Source organism: Salmo salar, chromosome ssa14 (assembly GCF_905237065.1).
Source record: "Salmo salar chromosome ssa14, Ssal_v3.1, whole genome shotgun sequence".
NCBI classification, from domain to species: Eukaryota; Metazoa; Chordata; class Actinopteri; order Salmoniformes; family Salmonidae; genus Salmo; species Salmo salar.
The window spans coordinates 53,338,341-53,358,935 of record NC_059455.1 but is presented as its reverse complement, the minus strand read 5'-3'; the positions used below and the strand labels follow the sequence as shown (position 1 = coordinate 53,358,935).

Sequence of the window (20,595 nt, the reverse complement as noted above, 5' to 3'; positions counted from 1 at the left end):
GTATTTAGCATCTCTGTCCTCCTCCCCTGTGTAGCTGAGTGGGTATTTAGCATCTCTGTCCTCCTCCCCTGTGTAGCTGAGTGGGCATTTAGCATCTCTGTCCTTCTCCTCTCCTCTAGTTGCTCTGTACCTGTTGTTGAACCTGGCTGAGGACACCAGGACAGAGCTGAAGATGAGAAACAAGAACATTGTCCACATGCTGGTGAAGACCCTGGACCGGGAGAACGAGGAGCTACTGGTGCTGGTGGTGTCCTTCCTCAAGAAACTCAGCATATTCCTGGAGAACAAGAACGATATGGTAAGAGGTGGAGGGAGAGATGGAGGGAGAGAGATGGAGGGAGAGGAGAGAGGAGAGAGGGAGGGAGGGAGAGATGGAGGGAGGGAGCGATGGAGGGAGAGATGGAGGGAGAGATGGAGAGATGGAGGGAGAGAGAGATGGAGGGAGAGATGGAGGGAGAGATGGAGGGAGAGAGAGATGGAGGGAGAGATGGAAGGAGAGAGAGATGGAGGGAGGGAGGGAGAGGGAGAGGGAGGGAGGGAGGGAGGGAGAGATGGAGGGAGGGAGAGAGGGAGGGAGAGATGGAGGGAGAGATGGAGGGAGAGAGAGATGGAGGGAGAGATGGAAGGAGAGATGGAGAGATGGAGGGAGAGAGAGATGGAGGGAGAGATGGAAGGAGAGAGAGATGGAGGGAGAGATAGGGAGAGATGGAGAGATGGAGGGAGAGATGGAGGGAGAGAGGAGGGGGTCTAGTTTATATGGTGGTGGATCAGGGGTCTAGTTTATATGGTGGTGGATCAGGGGTCTAGTTTATATGGTGGTGGATCAGGGGTCTAGTTTATATGGTGGTGGATCAGGGGTCTAGTTTATATGGTGGTGGATCAGGGGTCTAGTTTATATGGCGGTGGATCAGGGGTCTAGTTTATATGTTGGTGGATCAGGGGTCTAGTTTATACGGTGGTGGATCAGGGGTCTAGTTTATACGGTGGTGGATCAGGGGTCTAGTTTATATGGTGGTGGATCAGGGGTCTAGTTTATTTTATATGGTGGTGGTTCAGGGGTCTAGTTTATTTTATATGGTGGTGGATCAGGGGTCTAGTTTATATGGCGGTGGATCAGGGGTCTAGTTTATATGGCGGTGGATCAGGGGTCTAGTTTATATGGCGGTGGACCAGGGGTCTAGTTTATATGGCGGTGGATCAGGGGTCTAGTTTATATGGCGGTGGACCAGGGGTCTAGTTTATATGGCGGTGGATCAGGGGTCTAGTTTATATGGCGGTGGATCAGGGGTCTAGTTTATATGGTGGTGGATCAGGGGTCTAGTTTATATGGTGGTGGATCAGGGGTCTAGTTTATATGGCGGTGGATCAGGGGTCTAGTTTATATGGCGGTGGATCAGGGGTCTAGTTTATATGGCGGTGGACCAGGGGTCTAGTTTATATGGCGGTGGACCAGGGGTCTAGTTTATATGGCGGTGGATCAGGGGTCTAGTTTATATGGCGGTGGATCAGGGGTTTAGTTTATATGGTGGTGGATCAGGGGTCTAGTTTATATGGTGGTGGATCAGGGGTAAAGTATGTAATAAAACTTGAGATATTCTGGGCTAAAAAATGTAAGAAATAATACATCAAAAAACAAATGACCTCATAGTTTCCTAAGGACCTGAAGAGAGGCCACCATCTCTGTCGCTGCCATCACCAAGGACCTTCTTCCCCAATTGCTACATTTTTCCTGGGCGGCCAGCTCTCGGAAGAGTCTTGGTTGTTTCCAAACTTCTTCCATTTATGAATGATGAGGCCACTGTGTTCTTGGGGACCTTCAATAGTGCAGACATTTTTGGGGGTTTCCTTCCCCAGATCTGTGCCTCGACACAATCCTGTCTCAGAGCTCTACGGACAATTCCTTCGACCTCATGGCTCGGTTTTTGCTCTGACATGTACTGTAAACTGTGGGTCAGGGAGTCAGCGGCCAGTTTCAACATCTCTACCAGCCTTTACTCGGCTAGATAGTTATTGGATGCATTACGGTGGAGGAAATACAATACAATACATACAGGAGGATACTAGTTCAGAATATTGTATATAAACATAGAGGGAACAGAATATTGTATATAAACATAGAGGGAACAGAATATTGTATATAAACATAGAGGGAACAGAATATTGTATATAAACATAGAGGGAACAGAATATTGTATATAAACATAGAGGGAACAGAATATTGTATATAGACATAGAGGGAACAGAATATTGTATATAGACATAGAGGGAACAGAATATTGTATATAAACATAGAGGGAAAGAATAGTATAAAACATAGAGGGAACAGAATATTGTATATAGACATAGAGGGAACAGAATATTGTATATAGACATAGAGGGAACAGAATATTGTATATAGACATAGAGGGAACAGAATATTGTATATAAACATAGAGGGAACAGAATATTTTACGTTAGCTTAGAGAGGTTCCCTAGACAACAACTACCTTTCTGTGTCCATACATTTCTGCGTCATCATTCTAGTCTATGTGGAAGGAGACATCATTGACAACAACTTCCTTTCTGTGTCCATACATTTCTACGTCATCATTCTAGTCTATGTGGAAGGAGACATCATTGACAACAACTTCCTTTCTGTGTCCATACATTTCTACGTCATCATTCTAGTCTATGGGGAAGGAGACATCATTGGACAGCAGTGTTCACATTAAACTATATCTGCTGTAACCTTCTTGTTTACTTGTGGGTTTACTGGACGCTGTAATGAAAGCCATCATGAGTCCTAACCATTTCCTTGTTTTGTGATTGTTGTTAACCCTAACCCTGTTTTGTGATTGGTTGTTAACCCTAACCCTGTTTTGTGATTGGTTGTTAACCCTGACCCTGTTTTGTGATTGGTTGTTTGTGTTGCTAGGCGGAGGTGGACACCGTAGAGCGTTTGTCTCGTTTGGTCCCGTGTGAACATGAAGACCTGCTGAACATCACACTGCGTTTGCTCCTCAACCTCTCCTTTGACACCGGGCTGCGTAGCAAGATGGTGCAGGTTGGCTTGCTGCCCAAACTCACCTCCCTGCTGGGTACGTATGTCCTCTCTCTCTGTCTCTCTCTCTCTCTCTTTCTCTCTCTCTCTCCTCTGTCTCTCTCTCTCTCTCTCTCTCTCTCTCTCTCTCTCTCTCTCTCTCTCTCTCTCTCTCCTCTGTCTCTCTCTCGTTCTCTCTCTCTCTCTCTCTCGTTCTCTCTCTCTCTCTCTCTCTTTCTCTTTCTCTCTCTCTTTCGCTTTCTCTCTTTCTCTCTCTCTCTTTCTCGCTCTCTCTCTCGTTCTTTCTCTCTCTCTCTCGTTCTCTCTCTCTCTCCTCTGTCTCTCTCTCTCTCTCTCCTCTGTCTCTCTCTCTCTCTCGTTCTCTCTCTCTCTTGTTCTCTCTCTCTTTCTCTTTCTCTCTCTCTCTCTCTTCTCTCTCTCTCTCTCTCTTCTCTCTCTCGTTCTCTTTCTCGTTCTCTCTCTCGTTCTCTCTCGTTCTCTCTCTCTCGTTCTCTCGTTCTCTCTCGTTCTCTCGTTCTCTCTCTTTCTCTCTCTCTTTCTCTTTCTCTCTCTCTTTCTCGCTCTCTCTCTGTCTCTCTTTATCTCTCCGTCTTCTGTCTCTCTCAATTCAATTTCAGTTCAATTAATTTTGAAAGAGCTTTATTGGCATGGAAAACATATGTTTACATTGCTAAAGCGAATGGAATAGACAATGAACGAAAGGGAAATAAACAAGGGAAACATTAATAAACATTACACTCACAAATGTTTTTAAAGAATATAGACATTTCAAATGTTATATTATTGTAACAATATGAAAATAGTTGAAGTACGAAAGGGAAAATAAATAAACGGATAAACATGGGTTGTATTTACATTGTTGTTTGTTCTCCTGTTCTCATGTCTCGCTGCTGTCATGACACACTGGTATTTCACCTAATATGGGGATTTATCCATCTTTTGATTTGTTTTCCAATTCTTTGTGGGTCTGTGTGACCTGTGGAAACATATTATGTGTCTGTCTGTTAGAAACAGAGACGTAGTTACACATCACACAGCTGCTGATTCTCTCTCTCTCTCTCTCTCTCTCTCTCTCTCTCTCTCTCTCTCTCTCTCTCTCTCTCTCTCTCTCTCTCTCTCTCTCTCTCTCTCTCCCTCTCTCTCTCTGTCTCTCTCTCCCTCTCTCTCTCTCTGTGTCTCTCTCCCTCTCTCTCTGTCTCTCTCCCTCTCTCTCTCTCTCTCTCTCTCTCTCTCTCTCTCTCTCTCTCTCTCTCTCTCTCTCTCTCTCTCTCTCTCCGTCTCTCTCTCTCTCTCTCTCCCTCTCTCTCTCTCTCTCTCTCTCTCTCTCTCTCTCTCTCTCTCTCTCTCTCTCTCTCTCTCTCTCTCTCTCTCTCTCTCTCTCTCTCTCTCTCTCTCTCTCTCTCTCTCTCTCTCTCTCTCTCTCTCTCTCTCTCTCTCTCTCTCTCTCTCTCTCTCTCTCTCTCTCTCTGTCTCTGTCTCTCTCTGTCTCTGTCTCTCTCCTCTGTCTCTCTCTCTCTCTTCCTCTCTCTCGTTCTCTCTCTCTCTCTCTCTCCCCTGTCTCTCTCTCTCTCTTCCTCTCTCTCGTTCTCTCTCTCTCTCTCTCTCTCTCTCTCTCTCTCTCTGTCTCTCTCTCTCTCTCTCTGTCTCTCTCTCTCTCTCCCTCTCTGTCTCTCTCTCTCTGTCACTCTCCCTCCCTCTCTCTCTCTGTCACTCTCCCTCCCTCTCTCTCTATCTCTGTCTCAGTTCAAGGGGCTTTATTGGCATGGGAAACATATGTTAACATTGCCAAAGCAAGTGAAATAGATCATTAACAAAACTGAAATAAACAATAAAACAAATTAATAGTAAACATTACACTCACAAAAGTTCCAAAAGAATAAAGACATTTCAAATGTCATATTATGTGGAAATAGTTAAAGTACCAAAAGGGAAAATAAACATGAATATGGGTTGTATTTACAATGGTGTTTGTTCTTCACTGGTTGCCCTTTTCTTGTGGCAACAGGTCACAAATCTTGCTGCTGTGATGCACCTTGTGGTTTTTCACCCAATAAATACGGGAGTTTATTGGGTTTGTTTTCGAAATCTTTATGTATCTGTGTAATGTGAGGAAAATATGTGTCTAATATGGTCATACATTTGACAGGAGGTTAGGAAGTGCAGCTCAGTTTCCACCTCATTTTGTGGGCAGTGTGCACATAGCCTGTCTTTTCTTGAGAGCCAGGTCTGGCTACGGCAGCCTTTCTCAATAGCAAGGCTATGCTCACTGAGTCTGTACATCTTAAGTGTGGGTCTCTCAATAGCAAGGCTATGCTCACTGAGTCTGTACATCGTAAGTGTGGGTCTCTCAATAGCAAGGCTATGCTCACTGAGTCTGTACATCTTTAGCTTGGGTCAGTCACAGTGGTCAGGTGTTCTGCCACTGTGGACTCTCTGTTTATCACCAGATAGCATGCTAATTTGCTCTGTTTTTTGGTTGATTCTTTCCGGTGTATCAAATATTTATCATAGTCTCCTCTGTGGCTCAGTTGGTAGAGCATGGTGTTTGCAATGCCAGGGTTGTGGGTTTGATTCCCACGGGGGACCAGTATGGGAGAAAAAAAAAATGTATGAAATGTATGTATAAGAGCTGGATAAGAGCATCTGCTAAATGACTAAAATGTAAATGTAAAAATAATTTGGTTGGGTCTAATTGTATTGCTGTCCTGAGGCTCTGTGTGTCTGTTTGTGAACAGAGCCCCAGAACCAGCTGGCTGAGGGGACTTTCCTCTAGGTTCATCTCTCTGCAGGTGAGGGTGGAATGTGTGGCATCGCTTCCTTTCAGGTGGTTGTAGAATGTAACAGCTCTTTTCTGGATGTTGATAATTAGTGGGTATAGACCTCATTCTGCTCTGCATTGTTTGTTGTTTTGAGTTGTACATAAAGTATATTTTTGCAGAATTCTGCATGCGGAGTTCTACCTTGTCCCGGACCTGCTATTTTCGTCTCTCTCTCTACCGCACCTGCTATCTTGACCTCTGAATGCTCGGCTATGAAAAGCAAAACGGACATTTACTCCTGAGGTGTTGACCTGTTGCACCCTCGACAACCACTGGGATTATTGTTATTTGACCATGCTGGTCATTTATGAACATTTGAACATCTTGGCCATGTTCTGTTATAATCTCCACCCGGCACAGCCAGAAGAGGACTGGCCCACCCCTCATAGCCTGGTTCCTCTCTAGGTTTCTTCCTAGGTTCTGGCCATTCTAGGGAGTTTTTCCTATCCACTGTGCTTCTACACCTGCATTGCTTGCTGTTTGGGGTTTTAGGCTGGGTTTCTGTACAGCACTTTGTCACATCTACTAATGTAAAAAGGGGTTTATAAATATTTTGATTGAATTTGGTGTTTGTTCCGTTTTGTGAATTCTTGGTTGGTGAGCGGACCCCAGACCGCACAACCATAAAGGGCAATGTGTTCTATAACTGATTTAAGTATTTTTAGCCAGATCTTAATTGGTATGTCGATTTTATGTTCCTTTTGATTGCGTAGAAGGCCCTTCTTATCTTGTCTCCATGATCGTTCACAGCTTTGTTGAAGTTACCTGTGGCGCTGATGTTTAGGCCGAGGTATGTATAGTTTTTTGTGTGCTCACAACGGTGTCTAGATGGAATTTGTATTCGTGGTCTTGGCAACTGGACCCTTTTTGGAACACCATTGTTTGTGTCTTACTGAGATTTACTGTCATGGCCCAGGTCTGTCAGGGCCCAGGTCTGTCAGGTCCCAGGTCTGTCAGGGCCCAGGTCTGTCAGGGCCCAGGTCTGACAGGGCCCAGGTCTGTCAGGGCCCAGGTGTGACAGAATCTGTGCAGAAGATCTAGGTGCTGTTGTTCATCCAATGTAATTGGAGAATCCAGTGGGTTCTGCTAGTCTTTAATAGCTGATTCTTCAATTTGTAAGGAATCATGGATACAGCCTGTTTTTGCTCTCGGTTCTTCGTTGCTAGGGCGGCAGGTAGCCTAGCCGTTAAAAGCGTTGGGCCAGTAAGCGAAAGGTTGTTGGTTCGAATCTCCGTGCCAGCTAGATGAAACGTCTGCCGATGTGCCCTTGAGCAAGGCACGTAACCCTCGTTGATCCTGTAAGTCGCTCTGGATCAGAGTATCTGCTAAATGAATAAAAAGTAAAAATGTCTGAAAAGATTGGAGAAGTGGTTTATCCAAACATCTCCGTTTAGGATCGATAACTCTTCATGTAGTTCTTTGATTTAGTGTTTTCCAATTCTCCCAGAAGTGGTTAGAGTCTATGGATTATTCAATCACAATGAGCTGATTTCTGACGTTCTGTTCCTTCTTTTTCCGTAGTGTATTTCTGTATTGTTTTAGTGATTCACCATAGTGAAGGAGTAGACTCAGGTTTTCTGGGTCTCTGTGTTTTTAGGTTGGATAGGTTTCTCAATTTCTCTCTCTCGCTCTCGCTCTCTGTCTTTGTTCTCCCTTCCGCTCTCTATCTCTGTTCTCTCTTCCTCTCTCTGTCTCTGTTCTCTCTTCCTCTGTCTCTCTGTTCTCTCTTCCTCTCTCTATCTATGTTCTCTCTTCCTCTCTCTGTCTCTGTTCTCTCTTCCTCTCTCTGTCTCTGTTCTCTCTTCCTCTCTTCCTGTCTCTGTTCTCTCTTCCTCTCTTCCTGTCTCTGTTCTCTCTTCCTCTCTCTGTCTCTGTTCTCTCTCCTCTCTCTGTCTCTGTTCTCTCTTCCTCTCTCTGTTCTCTCTTCCTCTCTCTGTTCTCTCTGTTCTCTCTTCCTCTCTCTGTCTCTGTTCTCCCTTCTGCTCTCTGTCTCTGTTCTCTCTTCCTCTCTCTGTTCTCTCTTCCTCTCTCTGTTCTCTCTGTTCTCTCTTCCTCTCTCTGTCTCTGTTCTCCCTTCCTCTCTCTGTCTCTGTTCTCTCTTCCTCTCTCTATCTCTGTTCTCTCTTCCTCTCTCTACCTATGTTCTCTCTTCCTCTCTCTGTCTCTGTTCTCTCTTCCTCTCTCTGTCTCTGTTCTCTCTTCCTCTCTCTGTCTCTGTTCTCTCTTCCTCTCTCTGTCTCTGTTCTCTCTTCCTCTCTCTGTCTCTGTTCTCTCTGTCTCTGTTCTCTCTTCCTCTCTCTGTCTCTGTTCTCTCTTCCTCTCTCTGTCTCTGTTCTCTCTTCCTCTCTCTGTCTCTGTTCTCTCTGTCTCTGTTCTCTCTTCCTCTCTCTATCTATGTTCTCTCTTCCTCTCTCTGTCTCTGTTCTCTCTTCCTCTCTCTGTCTCTGTTCTCTCTGTCTCTGTTCTCTCTTCCTCTCCCTGTTCCTCTCTCTGTTCTCTCTTCCTCTCTCTGTCTCTGTTCTCTCTTCCTCTCTCTGTCTCTGTTCTCTCTCTCTCTTCCTGTCTCTGTTCTCTCTTCCTCTCTCTGTCTCTGTTCTCTCTTCCTCTCTCTGTCTCTGTTCTCTCTCCCTCTCTCTGTCTCTGTTCTCTCTTCCTCTCTATGTTCTCTCTTCCTCTCTATGTTCTCTCTTCCTCTCTATGTTCTCTCTTCCTCTCTCTGTCTCTGTTCTCTCTTCCTCTCTCTGTCTGTTCTCTCTTCCTCTCTCTGTTCTCTCTGTTCTCTCTTCCTCTCTCTGTTCTCTCTCTCTGTTCTCTCTTCCTGTCTGTTCTCTCTTCCTGTCTCTCATTCTACTGATGTACCTACCATACCAATCTATCTGGCTGTAATGTATCAGGTTTGAGCTGGTTTAAAGTGTAGTAATGTGTTCCTTCTCTCAGGCGACGAGAACCACAAGCAGATGGCCATGTGTATCCTGTACCACATCAGTGTTGATGACAGGTTCAAGTCCATGTTCGCCTACACAGACTGCATCCCACAGGTAACAGTACAACACCTGATCCTAGACCAGCACCCACACAGACTGCATCCCACAGGTAACAATACAACACCTGATCCTAGACCATTACCTACACAGACTGGTCCCGTGTGGCTCAGTTGGTAGAGCATGGTGTTTGCAACGCCAGGGTTGTGGGTTCGATTCCCATGGGGGACCAGTACGGGGGGAAAAATGTATGAAATGTATGCATTCACTACTGTAAGTCGCTCTGGATAAGCGCCTCTGCTAAATGACTAAAATGTTAAAAAAGAAATGTAAAAATGTAGACCACTGCATCCCACAGGTAACAGTACAACACCTGATCCTAGACCAGCACCTACAACAGTGTTATTTGTAACATATGCCGAATACAACAGGTGTAGTAGACCTCACAGTGAAATGCTGAATACAACAGGTGTAGTAGACCTTACAGTGAAATGCTGAATACAACAGGTGTAGTAGACCTTACAGTGAAATGCTGAATACAACAGGTGTAGTAGACCTCACAGTGAAATGCTGAATACAACAGGTGTAGTAGACCTTACAGTGAAATGCTGAATACATTTCTGTTCAGTGTTTATATTTTGGTTCAGTGTTTATATTGCTAACATGCTAACTTAGTGCTCTGTGTTGACTCACCAGTTGATGAAGATGTTGTTTGAGCACGGTGAGGAGAGGATCGATGCTGAGCTCATCTCCTTCTGTATCAACCTGGCAGCTAACAAGAAGAACGCTCAGCTCATCTGTGAAGGTAGGGAGGACCACTAGGAGGTATACAGCTCATCTGTGAAGGTAGGGAGGACCACTAGGAGTTATACAGCTCATCTGTGAAGGTATGGAGGTCCACTATCAGTTATACAGCTCACCTGTGAAGGTATGGAGGACCACTATCAGTTATACAGCTCACCTGTGAAGGTATGGAGGTCCACTATCAGTTATACAGCTCATCTGTGAAGGTATGGAGGTCCACTATCAGTTATACAGCTCACCTGTGAAGGTATGGAGGACCACTATCAGTTATACAGCTCACCTGTGAAGTTATGGAGGTCCACTATCAGTTATACAGCTCATCTGTGAAGATATGGAGGTCCACTATCAGTTATACAGCTCACCTGTGAAGGTATGGAGGACCACTATCAGTTATACAGCTCACCTGTTAAGGTATGGAGGTCTACTATCAGTTATACAGCTCACCTGTGAAAGTAGGGAGGTCCACTATCAGTTATACAGCTCATCTGTGAAGGTCCAGACTACTAAGAACCATAGAAATATGTCCGAGACAATTCGTTGTCACCCTCCATGTGTCATAAATGAATGAATTAGTATAAATATTTCACATGCTGTTGAATAACTAATGAATGCTTGATTCCCTTCCCTCAGGTAATGGTCTGAAGATGTTGATGAAGAGAGCTTTGAAGCTGAAGGATCCTTTACTTATGAAGATGATACGGAACATCTCTCAACACGACGGACCACCCAAACACCTCTTCATTGTTAGTACTAAATTCATGTCGCATTTGAATGATTTGATCAAGCAGATGTTGTAATACTGGATTGGTTGAAAAGACTGATGAAAGAACACATGATGAAGCACACAGCTATGAAGCCGTCCTGTTACCATGAGGCAGAGAGGAGAGGAGATTGTATGAGTGAAGTGTTTGCTAAGTGACTTACTAACAGACTGGTCTCGTTCAGGACTATGTAGGAGACCTGGCAGCACAGATCAGTCCAGATGAAAACGAAGAGTATGTGATCGAGTGTCTGGGGACCCTGGCGAACCTCACGATCGCCGATCTGGACTGGGAACTGGTGCTAAAGGAGTACAACCTCGTACCTTACTTTAAAGACAGGCTCAAACCAGGTGAGTGACTTCTACAACCACCTGAAAGGAAGCGATGCCCACACATTCCACCATAAATCCCTCACCTGCAGAGAGATAAACCTAGAGAAGAGTCCCCTCAGCAAGCTGGTTCTGAGGCTCTGTTCACAAACACAAACAGACCCACAGAGCCCCAGGACAGCAACACAATTAGACCCAACCAAATTATGAGAAACCAAAAGACCACTGTGACTGACCTACAATTAAGAAAATCCTTAACTATGTACAGACTCAGTGAGCATTGCCTTGCTATTGAGAAAGGCCGCCATAGGCAGACCTGGCTCTCAAGAGAAGACAGGATATGTGCCCACTGCCGATGAAAATGAGGTGGAAACTGAGCTGCACTTCCTAACCTTCTGTCCAATGTATGACCACATTAGAAATACATACTTCCCTCAAATCAAATGTATTTCTAAAGCCCTTCTTACATCAGCTGATATCTCAAAAGTGCTTATACAGAAACCCAGCCTAAAACCCCAAACAGCAAGCAATGCAGGTGTAGAAGCACGGTGGCTAGGAAAAACTCCCTAGAAAGGCCAGAACCTAGAGAGGAACCAGGCTATGAGGGGTGGCCAGTCCTCTACTGGCTGTACTGGGTAGACCAGAGGAACCAGGCTATGAGGGGTGGCCAGTCCTCTTCTGGCTGTACTGGGTAGACCAGAGGAACCAGGCTATGAGGGGTGGCCAGTCCTCTACTGGCTGTACTGGGTAGACCAGAGGAACCAGGCTATGAGGGGTGGCCAGTCCTCTTCTGGCTGTGCCGGGTGGAGATTATAACAGAACATGGCCAAGATGTTCAAATGTTCATAAATGACCAGCAGGGTCAAATAATAATAATCATAGTAGCTCTCTGACCCCTGTGTGTTGTCATCAGGCTCCCTGACCCCTGAACTCTGTGTGTTGTCATCAGGCTCCCTGACCCCTGAACTCTGTGTGTTGTCATCAGGCTGTCTGACCCCTGTGTGTTGTCATCAGGCTCTCTGACCCCTGAACTCTGTGTGTTGTCATCAGGCTCTCTGACCTCTGTGTGTTGTCATCAGGCTCTCTGACCCCTGAACTCTGTGTGTTGTCATCAGGCTCTCTGACCCCTGACCCCTGTGTGTTGTCATCAGGCTCTGCAGAGGATGATCTGATACTAGAGGTGGTGATCATGATTGGGACGGTGTCCATGGACGACAGCTGTGCCGCCATGTTGGCCAAGTCTGGCATCATCCCTGCTATTATAGAACTACTGAATGGTAAGACAGACATCATCCCTGCTATTATAGAACTACTCAACGGTAAGACAGACATCATCCCTACTATTATAGAACTACTGAACGGTAAGACAGACATCATCCCTGTTATTATAGAACTACTGAACGGTAAGACAGACATCATCCCTGCTATCATAGAACTACTCAACGGTAAGACATTATCCCTGCTATCATAGAACTACTCAACGGTAAGACAGACATCATCCCTGCCATCATAGAACTACTGAATGGTAACATCATCCCTGCTATTATAGAACTACTGAATGGTAAGACATCATCCCTGCTATTATAGAACTACTGAATGGTAAGACATCATCCCTGCTATTATAGAACTACTGAATGGTAAGACATCATCCCTGCTATTATAGAACTACTGAATGGTAAGACATCATCCCTGCTATTATAGAACTACTGAACGGTAAGACAGACATCATCCCTGCTATTATAGAACTACTGAACGGTAAGGCACCATCTCCATATTAATGCTCATGATGTTCGACGAGCAGGTGTCCACATACTTTTGGTAATGTAGTGTATGTACATATAGGTAGGGATAAAGTGGCTAGACAACAGGATAGATAATAGTAACAGCAGTATACTGTAGGTAGGGGTAAAGGATAGATAATAGACAGTAACAGCAGTATACTGTAGGTAGGGGTAAAGGATAGATAATAGACAGTAACAGCAGTATACTGTAGGTAGGGGTAAAGGATAGATAATAGACAGTAAGAGCAGTATACTGTAGGTAGGGGTAAAGGATAGATAATAGACAGTAACAGCAGTATACTGTAGGTAGGGGTAAAGGGTAGATAATAGACAGTAACAGCAGTATACTGTAGGTAGGGGTAAATGATAGATAATAGACAGTAACAGCAGTATACTGTAGGTAGGGGTAAAGGATAGGTAATATACAGTAACAGCAGTATACTGTAGGTAGGGGTAAAGGATAGATAATAGACAGTAACAGCAGTATACTGTAGGTAGGGGTAAAGGATAGATAATAGACAGTAACAGCAGTATACTGTAGGTAGGGGTAAAGGATGGATAATAGACAGTATACTGTAGGTAGGGGTAAAGGATAGATAGACAGTAACAGCAGTATACTGTAGGTAGGGGTAAAGGATAGATAATAGACAGTAACAGCAGTATACTGTAAGTAGGGGTAAAGGATAGATAGACAGTAACAGCAGTATACTGTAGGTAGGGTTAAAGGATAGATAATAGACAGTAACAGCAGTATGCTGTAGGTAGGGGTAAAGGATAGATAATAGACAGTAACAGCAGTATACTGTAGGTAGGGGTAAAGGATAGATAGACAGTAACAGCAGTATACTGTAGGTAGGGGTAAAGGATAGATAATAGACAGTAACAGCAGTATACTGTAAGTAGGGGTAAAGGATAGATAGACAGTAACAGCAGTATACTGTAGGTAGGGTTAAAGGATAGATAATAGACAGTAACAGCAGTATGCTGTAGGTAGGGGTAAAGGATAGATAATAGACAGTAACAGCAGTATACTGTAGGTAGGGGTAAAGGATAGATAGACAGTAACAGCAGTATACTGTAGGTAGGGGTAAAGGATAGATAATAGACAGTAACAGCAGTATACTGTAAGTAGGGGTAAAGGATAGATAGACAGTAACAGCAGTATACTGTAGGTAGGGTTAAAGGATAGATAATAGACAGTAACAGCAGTATACTGTAGGTAGGGGTAAAGGATAGATAATAGACAGTAACAGCAGTATGCTGTAGGTAGGGGTAAAGGATAGATAGACAGTAACAGCAGTATACTGTAGGTAGGGGTAAAGGATATATAATAGACAGTAACAGCAGTATACTGTAGGTAGGAGTAAAGGATAGATAATAGACAGTAACAGCAGTATGCTGTAGGTAGGGGTAAAGGATAGATAATAGACAGTAACAGCAGTATACTGTAGGTAGGGGTAAAGGATAGATAATAGACAGTAACAGCAGTATACTGTAGCTAGGGGTAAAGGTTTTTGCCATGATTCTCCCATACTGCCCCCGTCTGAGTGATTGAAGCGGGGAGAACAGGGCGAGGCTTTGGTGGCTGGGGTCCATGATGATGTTCCTGTCCTTCCTGAGACACCTGGTGGTGTAGGTGTCCTGTAGGGCAGGCGGTGTGCACTCAATGGTGCGTTCGTTTGCACGTATCACCGTCTGAAGAGCCTCGCGGTCAGCGGCGGTGGAGTTGCCGTACCAGGCTGTGATGCTGCCTGACAGAATGCTCTCGATGGTGCTCCTGTAGAACACTGTGATGCAGCCTGACAGAATGCTCTCGATGGTGCTCCTGTAGAACACTGTGATGCAGCCTGACAGAATGCTCTCGATGGTGCTCCTGTATAACACTGTGATGCAGCCTGACAGAATGCTCTCGATGGTGCTCCTGTAGAACACTGTGATGCTGCCTGACAGAATGCTCTCGATGGTGCTCCTGTAGAACACTGTGAGGGCCCTCGGGGACGGGACGGATTTCTTCAGCATCCTGAGGTTGAAGAGTCGCTGTCGTGCCTTCTTCACCACAGCGTTCAAGTGGTTAGACCATTTCAGCGTCTCTGGGAATGTGTATGCCAAGGAATTGAAGTTATTGACCGTCTTCACAGCGGCCCCATTGATGAGCCTGGTTCCTCTTGAAGTCCACAATCAGCTCCTTTGTTTTGCTAACGAAGGAGAGGTTGTTCACCTGGCACAACGCCGTCAGAGTGCCTGTAGGTTGTCTCGTCATTGTAGGTAATCAGGTCTACTACTGTGGTGTCGTCAGTTAACTTGATGATGGGAACTGTGTGAGGCCAGTCAGTCGTGGATATACAGGGAATACAGGAAGGGACTGAGGACGTACCCTTGTGGGGCGCCCATATTGAGAATCAGTGTCGAGGAATGTAATGTTGTGATCTGTGGTCGGCCCGTCAGGAAGTCCAGGTCCCAGTTGCACAGGGAGGAGTTCAGACCCAGGACCGTGAGCTTTGTATCGAGCTTATAGGACACTATGGTGTTGACGGCCCAGCTGTAGCCAATGGACAACATCCTCACATACGCATTATTTTTGTCCAGGTGAGTGAGGGAGGTGTGCAGTGCCGTGGCGATCGCGTTGTCCTGGATCTGTCAGGGTGGTAGGCGAATTGGAGAGGGTCGAGTGTGTCGAGGAGTTGATATGGTCTTTGACTTGATGAGACCTGGATCAGAACCAATATGACCGGCTTCTTATAGAACTGATGAGACCTGGATCAGAACCAATATGACCGGGCTTCTTATTGAACTGATGAGACCTGGATCAGAACCAATATGACTGGGCTTCTTATTGAACTGATGAGACCTGGATCAGAACCAAATATGACCGGGCTTCTTATTGAACTGATGAGACCTGGATCAGAACCAATATGACCGGGCTTCTTATTGAACTGATGAGACCTGGATCAGAACCGAGAAGTGGATCGGCTAGCCGTATATCTTTTCAGACGATACGGGAAAACGATACCTTGCCTAGCGAAATACAGACTTCTCACAACATTGCTCAGCCTCTCACACATAAAGATAAGAAAGACTTCATACTGTTCATGTGGCTATTTAAAAAAACGATCTGAACGATGTTAAACGTTGATCTGTGGTATGGTTTGAGATATCGGGTTTGGTTTGCCTTCTTGACGAAAGCCACTCTGTATGGTCTAAGACGGTTGTTTCTCCCTGCAGCCCAACAAGAGGACGATGAGTTCGTGTGCCAGATCGTCTACGTGTTCTACCAGATGGTGTTCCACCAGGCTACCAGGGAGGTCATCATTAAAGAGACACGTATCCTTCCTACCCACAATGCACTGCTTCTTACGTTTTTAAAACATGTTGATGCATAGTCCATTTTTATTTGTTGTATTTTTACCGGTTAATACTTGAGTAAAGCGTGAAATATAATTTTTCAGTTTGAACTAGTAAAGCCCATTATTCTCTGAATGCTCTTCCTCATCGTCATCATCCTCTTCCTCCTATGGAAAACCACATCATTACTGTACGTTGCCTGTTTGGGCCTTGAACCAGCGTCCTCAGACTTCCCAGAGTTGTAACCCTTAACCCTCAACTCAGAGGCTCCGGCGTACCTTATCGACCTGATGCACGACAAGAATGCTGAGATACGCAAGGTCTGTGACAACACTCTGGACATAATCGCTGTAAGTAACGTACTATTACTGAATTAAACACTATAACAGAGGTAGAAACATATGTCAATACTGGACCTGAGGGGCAGCAGTCCTCTCTGTACCCCAGTCTCTCTGAGGGGAATCCTCCTGTCTGTACCCCAGTCTCTCTGAGGGGTATCCTCCTGTGTGTACCCCAGTCTCTCTGAGGGGTATCCTCCTGTGTGTACCCCAGTCTCTCTGAGAGGGTATCCTCCTGTGTGTACCCCAGTCTCTCTGAGGGGTATCCTCCTGTGTGTACCCCAGTCTCTCTGAGGGGTATCCTCCTGTGTGTACCCCAGTCTCTCTCAGAGGTATTCTCCTGTGTGTACCCCAGTCTCTCTGAGGGGTATCCTCCTGTGTGTACCCCAGTCTCCCTGAGGGGTATCCTCCTGTGTGTACCCCAGTCTCTCTGAGAGGTATCATGTGTGTACCCCAGTCTCTCTCAGAGGTATCCTCCTGTGTGTACCCCAGTCTCTCTGAGGGGTATCCACCTGTATGTACCCCAGTCTCCCTGAGGGGTATCCTCCTGTGTGTACCCCAGTCTCTCTGAGGGGTATCCTCCTGTGTGTACCCCAGTCTCTCTGAGGGGTATCCTCCTGTGTGTACCCCAGTCTCTCTGAGGGGTATCCTCCTGTGTGTACCCCAGTCTCTCTGTGGGGTGTCCTCCTGTGTGTACCCCAGTCTCTCTGAGGGGTATCCTCCTGTGTGTACCCTAGTCTCTCTGTGGGGTATCCTCCTGTGTGTACCCTAGTCTCTCTGTGGGGTGTCCTCCTGTGTGTACCCCAGTCTCGCTAAAGGGTTTCCTGTGTATACCCCCGTCTCCCTGAGGGGGTATCCTCCTGTGTATACCCCCGTCTCCCTGAGGGGGTATCCTCCTGTGTATACCCCCGTCTCCCTGAGGGGGTATCCTCCTGTGTGTACCCCAGTCTCTCTGAGAGGTATCCTCCTGTGTGTACCCCAGTCTCTCTGAGGGGTATCCTCCTATGTGTACCCCAGTCTCCCTGAGGGGTATCCTCCTGTGTGTACCCCAGTCTCTCTCTGAGGGGTATCCTCCTATGTGTACCCCAGTCTCCCTGAGGGGTATCCTCCTGTGTGTACCCCAATCTCTCTCTGAGGGGTATCCTCCTGTGTATACCCTAGTCTCTCTGAGGGGTATCCTATGAAGCAATCTACATCTGCTCAGGATTTTATGAAGCTAGCCAGTTTCAGTTAGCTTCACATTCCAGGTCTCATTCGTACTACGACGGTGGAATTTATTAAATGTAGCATTTTTTGTTTTTTTAAGGGGAAGATCAGCTTTAATATTGTTGATAGGTTGTTGCTTCCATCAATGTAATTGTCTGCATCATTTCCAATCTCTCATATATTGTTTGGTGAATTGGTATATGTACACTACCGTTCAAAAGTTTGGGGTCACTTCGAAATGTCCTTGTTTTTGAAAGAAATTCACATTTTTTTGTTCGTTAAAATAACATCAAATTGATCAGAAATACAGTGTAGACATTGTTAATGTTGTAAACGACTATTATAGCTGGAAACGGCTGATTTTTAATGGAATATCTACATAGGCGTACAGAGGCCCATTATCAGCAACCATCACTCCTGTGTTCCAATGGCACGTTGTGTTAGCTAATCCAAGTTTATCATTTTAAAAAGTCTAAATGATCATTAGAAAACCATTTTGCAATTATATTAGCACAGCTGAAAACTGTTGTGCTGATTTAAAGATGCAATAAAACTGGCCTTCTTTAGACTAGTTGAGTATCTGGAGCATCAGCATTTGTGGGTTCGATTACTGGCTCAAAATGACCAGAAACAAATAACTTTCTTCTGAAACTCATCAGTCTATTCTTGTTCTGAGAAATTTCCAAGAAACTGAAGATCTCGTACAACGCTGTGTACTACTCCCTTCACAGAACAGAGCAAACTGGCTATAGTTTGTTAACAAGAAATGTGTGGAGTGGTAAAAAACGAGTTTTAATGACTCCGTGTATGTAAACTTCCGACTTCAACTATATAATTATTTTTTAACTGCATCATTGGTAAAGGGCTTGTCAGTAAGCATTTCACAGTGAAGTCTACACCCGTTGTATTCAGCACATGTGACAATTAAAATGAAACTACATTTGAAGGGAGTTGTGTGAGAGTCAGTTGAACACAACAGTTACATGGTCATTTAGTGAACTCCATAACTCACCACACACACATTTCTCCCTCTCCCTCTCCCCCTCCCTCCATCCCCCCTCTCCTCCCCCTCTCCCCCTCCCTCCATCCCCCTTCTCCTCCTCTCCCCCTCCCTCCATCCCCCTCCCTCTCTCCCTCCCCCCTCTCCCTCCATCCCCCTCTCCTCCCTCCCTATCCCCCTCCCTCCATCCCCCCTCTCCTCTCCCCCTCTCCCCCTCCCTCCATCCCCCTCTCTCCCCCTCCCTCCATCCCCCTCTCTCCATCCCCCCTCCCTCTCCCCCTCCCTCCATCCCCCCTCTCCTCCCTCCCTCTCCCCTCCCTCCATCCCCTCTCCCCCTCCCTCTCACCCTCACTCTATCCCCCCTCTCCCCCTCCCTCCATCCCCCCTCTCCTCCCTCCCTCCCCCCTCTCCTCCCTCCCTCCCTCTCCCCCTCCCTCCATCCCCTCTCCCCCTCCCTCCATCCCACCTCTCCTCCCTCCCTCTCACCCTCCCTCTATCCCCCCTCTCCCCCTCCCTCCATCCCCCCTCTCCTCCCTCCCTCCCTCTTCCCCCTCCCTCCATTCTCCCCCTCCCTATCCCTCCATCCCCCCGTCTCCTCCCTCCCTCTCCCCCTCCCTCCCTCTCTCTCCCCCTCCCTCCATCCCCCCCTCTCCTCGCTCCCTCTCCCCCTCCCTCTCCCCATCCCCCCTCTCCTCTCCCCCTCCCCCTCCCTCCATCCCCCCTCTCCTCTCCCCCTCCCCCTCCCTCCATCCCCCCCTCTCCTCCCTCCCTCTCCCCCTCCCTCCATCCCCTCTCCCCCCTCCATCCCTCTCCCCCTCCCTCCCTCTCCCTCCCTCCCCTCCATCCCCCCTCTCCCCCTCCCTCCCTCTCCCCCTCCCTCCACCCCTTTAGGAGTACGATGAGGAGTGGGGGAGGAAGACTCAGAGAGAGAAGTTCCGATGGCATAACTCTCAGTGGTTGGAGATGGTGGAGAGTAGGCAGATGGAGGAAGGAGAGCCCTTTATGTACGGAGAGGATGGAGAGATGGACAGACCTGACCTCTTCTACAGCACCGGTCAGTAAAGTGTATACAGTGCATTTTCAGATCTAGTGTGTGCTGTTTGTTTGTCTCTGTCTCCAGCAGCAGCTGTCAGCTCCATGGGGGCTTGCCTACGGAGCTGTGAGGGGAACGGCACCTCCGTACCTTCAGGCTCTGATCAGTCCCTACACCCAAACAAGGGCACTGCGTTCATCCACCTCTGGCCTGCTCGCCTCCCTACCTCTGCGGAAGCACAGTTCCCGCTCAGCCCAGTCAAAACTGTTCGCTGCTCGGGCACCCCAATGGTGGAACAAGCTCCCTCACGACGCCAGGACAGCGGAGTCAATCACCACCTTCCGGAGACACCTGAAACCCCACCTCTTTAAGGAATACCTGGGATAGGATAAAGTAATCCTTCTAACCCCCCCCCCCCCCCAAAAAAAGATATAGATGTACTATTGTAAAGTGGTTGTTCCACTGGATATCATAAGGTGAATGCACCAATTTGTAAGTCGCTCTGGATAAGAGCGTCTGCTAAATGACGTAAATGTAAATGTCATGAAGAGGACGTTTTGAGAACCTTTTTTAAAGGATGACCTCACACTCACTGTGTTTGTTTTCTCTCTTTCTCTCTGTGTGTCTAGATGGGATCACCCCTGCGTCAGGAGCGGTCAGTCCAGACTTCTTCAGTGATCCCTACGCACAGAATGGAGACGGACAACACGGGTAAGATAGTGGAACAACCTTTAATAACACTCCCCGACACTATTGATTCTTCTCACACATACACACTCACCTTTTACATGTCATCCATCTAGTATACTATTCCAGTATACCTTATACTCTGTTAGTATCGAACACCTTGGAGGATAGGGTCTAACACCTTGGAGGACAGGGTCTAACACCTTGGAGGACAGGATGTAACACCTTGGAGGACAGGGTCTAACACCTTGGAGGACAGGGTCTAACACCTTGGAGGATAGGGTCTAACACCTTGGATAGGGTCTAACACCTTGGAGGACAGGATGTAACACCTTGGAGGATAGGGTCTAACACCTTGGAGGACAGGGTCTAACACCTTGGAGGATAGGGTCTAACACCTTGGAGGACAGGGTCTAACACCTTGGAGGGTAGGGTCTAACGCCTTGGAGGATGGGGTCTAACGCCTTGGAGGAT

The 20,595-nt window shown here is 46.6% G+C and overlaps 1 protein-coding gene across 4 annotated transcripts in view; it reads left to right on the top strand.

Annotated features, from left to right (window-relative positions):
* The window catches only part of LOC106591047 (kinesin-associated protein 3), a 148,635-nt gene that overhangs the window by 123,528 nt on the left and 4,512 nt on the right, over positions 1 to 20,595 (top strand). For all 4 annotated transcript variants that reach the window (XM_045694560.1, XM_045694559.1, XM_045694562.1 and 1 more), the window contains exons 9-19: positions 120 to 298; positions 2,915 to 3,077; positions 8,797 to 8,897; positions 9,537 to 9,645; positions 10,275 to 10,387; positions 10,590 to 10,755; positions 11,886 to 12,011; positions 15,738 to 15,836; positions 16,122 to 16,207; positions 19,293 to 19,455; positions 20,064 to 20,145. In XM_045694560.1, coding sequence (XP_045550516.1) covers positions 120 to 298; positions 2,915 to 3,077; positions 8,797 to 8,897; positions 9,537 to 9,645; positions 10,275 to 10,387; positions 10,590 to 10,755; positions 11,886 to 12,011; positions 15,738 to 15,836; positions 16,122 to 16,207; positions 19,293 to 19,455; positions 20,064 to 20,145 — 1,387 coding nt within the window. The remainder of the gene's footprint in view (positions 1 to 119; positions 299 to 2,914; positions 3,078 to 8,796; positions 8,898 to 9,536; positions 9,646 to 10,274; positions 10,388 to 10,589; positions 10,756 to 11,885; positions 12,012 to 15,737; positions 15,837 to 16,121; positions 16,208 to 19,292; positions 19,456 to 20,063; positions 20,146 to 20,595) is intronic.